At 26.7% G+C, this 5,154-nt stretch overlaps 1 protein-coding gene across 1 annotated transcript; it reads left to right on the forward strand.

Moving 5' to 3' along the window:
* The first annotated feature begins 852 nt into the window (after positions 1–852).
* LOC136085468 (uncharacterized) lies at positions 853–4,567 on the forward strand. The gene is made up of 3 exons (XM_065806777.1): positions 853–914; positions 986–2,653; positions 2,776–4,567. Exons 1-3 carry the CDS (start codon positions 853–855, stop codon positions 4,565–4,567), a joined length of 3,522 nt encoding a protein of 1,173 aa, XP_065662849.1.
* Positions 4,568–5,154: the final 587 nt, after the last annotated feature.

Below are 5,154 nucleotides of genomic sequence, written 5' to 3' on the forward strand. Positions count from 1 at the left end.
TAAGTCTGAAAAATCTGTTAGTCCAGCTTCACGTGGACTTAAAAGACCTGCTTCAGAACCTTTAGAAAAATGTGTCCCTCAGACCTACAAAACTCTAAAAAAGACCTAAAAAAATAAATATTTCATATGGCTTATCATATGAAATATAACTTTTCTTATATTTAAATTTTAATAAGAAAAAAAAATTGAAATTTGGTATAAAGAATTCAAAAAAAGTATAAAAAAAAAATCTATTGGATATAAAAATGGAAATGAATCGTAAAACGATAAAAGAATTAAAACAAATCGCCAAAGAGCGAGGGATTAAACAATACTATAATATGCGAAAAGATGATATTGTTAATGCGTTATCCAACACACAAAGACCTATTAGTTCAAATCAGACAACTATCAATAGATATTTTCCAGTAATTCAAAGACCTCAAAATGATAGATATGTTCCAGTAATTCAAAGACCAATTCCAGCACCACGGCCTGATAGATATGTTCCAGTAATTCAAAGACCAATTCCAGCACCACGGCCTGATAGATATGTTCCAGTAATTCAAAGTAATCCTAGAACTTTTAATCAAGTACCCTATGATCAATATTACAATCAAAGTCAATATAATCATTACAATCAAAGACAATATAATGATCAATATTACAATCAAAGTCAATATAATCATTACAATCAAAGTCAATATAATCATTACAATCAAAGACAATATAATGATCAACATCAATATAATCAAAGACAATATAATGATCAACATCAATATAATCAAAGACAATTTGACCAAAGATATCAAAATGATCAACCTCAATATAATCAAAGACAATTTCACCAGACATTTAACTAAAGATATCAAAATGATCAACCTCAATATAAGACACATCACAAAAAAAGACATACTTCACATAAAAATGCCCAAGTAAATCGTGTTCCAGTAATAAAATCTTCCACTTAGAGCATTGATGAAAAAATTTCAGATATTATAAATAGTTATAATAAAGCATTAGAACTAGTTAAGCCCTATATACCAGATGATATTAAGAAAAAATTAGAAGAAACAACATCAAACATTAATAAAGAGTCAGTAAATTATATTAAAAAAAAATTCGAGTTTAGCTTATCTACATCAGCTATTAGAAATGTTGCAAAGCAATATTCAGTTAAAGGATTGAAAGGTTATGATGCTTCATCGTTTTTAGATAAGGCTAAAAATAATGCAATTAAAGTGCTTAAAGAAAATAAAAATTCAAAAGTTTATTTAGTTCTTATATGTGAAATGGAGCAAATAAGTATTGTATCAGAAACAAATGAAAGAAAAAGTGTTCCATTTGGTGTTAAAAGTACTGTTATATTAGAATCAACAGATTTAAATAAATTATATGAAGAAATAAAGGCTAAAATTTTAGAAGAAATGTCAAAATTTTTACAGGAAAATTCACAATGGAAATTTGTTTGCGTCAAAAAAATGGATATAAATTTTATAACATATAAGCCACTTAAAGGAAATTCATATATTCCACTTAATGAATATTTAACAGCTAAAAAAGCTATTATTAATATAAAAAATAAAGATAATCAATGCTTTAAGTGGTGTATCGCAAGATTTTTAAACCCTAAAGATAAAAATTCTGAAAGAATAGATAATGATCTTAAAATACAAGCTGAAAAAATAAATTGGGATAAAATAGAATTTCCTGTCTCGTTAGATCAAATTGATCAATTTGAGAAAAATAATCAAGATATAAGTGTGAATGTGTATGGATATGATAGATCAATCTATCCTTTACGCATTTCAAAGAATAATGATCGCAAGCATTTAATAGATTTATTATTAATCTCAAGTGATAGTACTTCACATGATGAAGATAATTCAAATGATAAGATAGAAGTTATTAGCCATTATTGCTTAATAACTAATTTAAGTAGATTACTTTCTTCACAAACATCAAAAAGAACAAATGTTAAACATTATTGTAGAAATTGTTTACTTGGATATAATTCTGAAGAAGCATTATCTAATCATAAATTATATTGCAATACACATGATTCAGTACGTATTGAACTTCCACAACAAGGTTCAACAATGCAATTTAATCAATATAATAAATCGATGAGAATCCCATTTGTAATATATGCTGACTTTGAGAGTTTTATTAAACCTATTAATACTTGTACGCCAAATCCTAATGAATCTTACACTAAAAAATATCAAAAGCATTTACCAAGTTCATTTTGTTACTATATTAAATGTTTTGATGAAAATTATTATAAAGGTAAATTAGTAACATTTACTGCAAATAGCGAAGATGATGATATAGCGCAAATATTTGTTAATAGATTAATAGATGATATTAAGAATATTTACGAGATGATTAAATTTCCTAAAAGTATGATATTTACACATAAAAATAAAGTTCAATTTAATGCAGAAGTTAATTGCCACATTTGTGGAAAAACACTTGGGCAAGATCGAGTTAGAGATCATTGCCATTTAACTGGAAAATACAGAGGCGCTGCTCATAATAATTGTAACTTAAAATATAAAATTCCTAAATTCTTTCCAGTATTATTTCATAACTTATCTGGATATGATAGTCATTTATTCATCAAGAAATTATCTGGAGGTAGGATAAACTGCATACCAAATAATGAAGAAAAGTATATTAGCTTTTCTAGAGAGGTTATAGTTGGAGAATTTACTAATAAACAAGGCAAGAAAATTAAAATTAAGAGAGAACTTCGTTTCTTAGATAGTTATAAGTTTATGTCATCTTCTTTAGATGCTTTATCGAAAAACTTGACGAAAGATCAAATAATATAGGAAAATACAATTCAGGAGAACAATTAGATTTGTTACTAAAAAAAGGAATATATCCATTTGATTGGGTTGATTCTATCGATAAGTTTAATGAAATATGTTTACCACCAAAAGAATCATTCTTTTCAAAATTAAATGATGAAGGAGTTAGCGATGATAATTACTTACATGCTCAAAATGTATGGAACAAATTTAATTGTAAAACATTTAGAGATTACCATGATTTATATAATGTTTCAGATGTATTGTTATTAGCAGATGTTTTTGAAAATTTTAGAAATGTATGTATGAAAAATTATAAACTAGATCCAGCTTGGTATTTTACATCTCCTGGATTAGCATGGGATGCAGCTTTAAAATTAACAAAAATAAATCTAGAATTAATTTCTGACTATGATATGATCCTCATGATACAAAATGGAATAAGAGGTGGAATTAGTACAATTTCAAATAGATTAGGTAATTCTAATAATAAGTATATGGATAATTATGATGAAACTAAACCATCACAATTTATTCAATATCTAGATGCTAATAATCTATATAGATGGGCTATGAGTAAGCCTCTTCCTTCACATGGATTTAAATGGATGGATGATCTTAAAGATTGGAAATCAATTCCATGTATACTTGAAGTTGATTTAGATTATCCAGATCATCTTCATGATGAACATAATGACTACCCACTTGCTCCTGAAAGGATAAAAGTCGATAAAGTCGAAAAATTAATTCCAAACTTGAATCATAAGAAAAATTATGTGATTCATTATGAGAATCTAAAGCTATATGAGAGATTAGGTTTAGTTATCACAAAAATCCATAGAGGTATAGCATTTGAAGAAAGCGATTGGTTAAAACAATACATAGAACTAAATACTAATCTAAGAACTCAAGCAACAAATGATTTTGAGAAAGACTTTTTTAAACTTATGAACAATTCAGTCTTTGGCAAGACAATGGAAAATATTGAAAAAAGAGTTGATGTTAGATTAGTAACTGATAGAGATATGGCTATTAAATTAGCAGCAAAGCCAAACTATGAACGTCGCACCATATTTGATGAAAATTTAATAGCAATTCACATGAAGAGAACCAAATTAAAGTATAATAAACCCATTTACTTAGGAATGAGTATATCAGATTTGAGCAAAACTTTAATGTATGAATTCCATTATGATTACATAAAGAAGAAATATTCTGATAATGCGAAACTCTTATTCACAGATACAGATTCATTAGCTTATGAAATAAAAACAGAAGATATTTATGAAGATATTAAAAATGATATTGAAAGTAAATTTGATACAAGTGAGTTCAATCCAAATCATTCAGCAATTAATAACGGATTTAAAGTTGGATTAAATAAAAAAGTAATTGGAATGTTCAAAGATGAAGCAGGAGGAAAACAAATTGAAGAATTTGTAGGATTAAGATCCAAGTTGTATTCATACAAGATTCATGAAAAAGAAAACAAAAAATGTAAAGGTGTAAAAAGGAATGTTGTTAAGAACTATATAACACACAACAATTATAAAGATTGTTTACTTAATAGAAAAGAGCACATTAGGAAAATGAATATTATAAGATCACATGGACATGAAGTATTTACAGAAGAAATTAACAAAGTAGCACTTAGTGCAGAAGACGATAAAAGAGTCATATTAGAAGATGGAATTCATACATTAGCATATGGACACTATAAATTAAGAAATAAATCGATAGAGCATGCAACTGAACAGGAACATAATAAATAAAGATTGCCTTCAAACATTTTCACAATTATTAACATCGTGGTTGAATTCGATGTGAGAAAAAATAAGTTATTCATGGTTAAGTTTAAGTTGTGACTGAGATTAAAAGCGAAATGAAGCAGAAAACGTAATAGGGTTGAAATTCTAACTGAGATTAAATATTTTAATATATAAGATTGTGGTTATAATAATGGTTAAAAGCAAAATGAGCCAGAACATACATTTTACATCTACTCACATCTATAAGCGGAATCAGTCTTAAAATGGCTGCTGATACAAGATGGTGTGCAAAATTTAATGCATTAATGCTGAAAAAGAAAATTTAGTATCTATTATTTCAGTGCTAAATAAAATTCAAGATGATCATTCTGTTGGAGATGCGTTATATCTATTATATCTATATATCGTTATATCTATATATCTATCTATGCGTTATATCTATATATCTTTCTACTAATGTTTTTATTCGTATAAGTTTATGCATTTTTATATGTATGGCAATTCTGGAGCGTATAAACAATGTAATTTTATCTACAAAAAAAGAGATCAGGATATTTACAAATCCTTTATACTAATAAGAGGCATTATAG

Source organism: Hydra vulgaris, chromosome 09, assembly GCF_038396675.1.
Source record: "Hydra vulgaris chromosome 09, alternate assembly HydraT2T_AEP".
Classification (NCBI taxonomy): domain Eukaryota; kingdom Metazoa; phylum Cnidaria; class Hydrozoa; order Anthoathecata; family Hydridae; genus Hydra; species Hydra vulgaris.

Excerpts from the sequence above, each read along its gene's own strand:
- LOC136085468 (XM_065806777.1), top strand. The coding sequence starts at position 853 with ATGATCAACCTCAATATAAGACACATCACAAAAAAAGACATACTTCAC. Across the intron at positions 915-985 it reads CTTCACATAAAAATGCCCAA|TTATAATAAAGCATTAGAAC; the intron begins GTAAATCGTGTT and ends TATTATAAATAG. Across the intron at positions 2,654-2,775 it reads ATACCAAATAATGAAGAAAA|ATGCTTTATCGAAAAACTTG; the intron begins GTATATTAGCTT and ends CATCTTCTTTAG.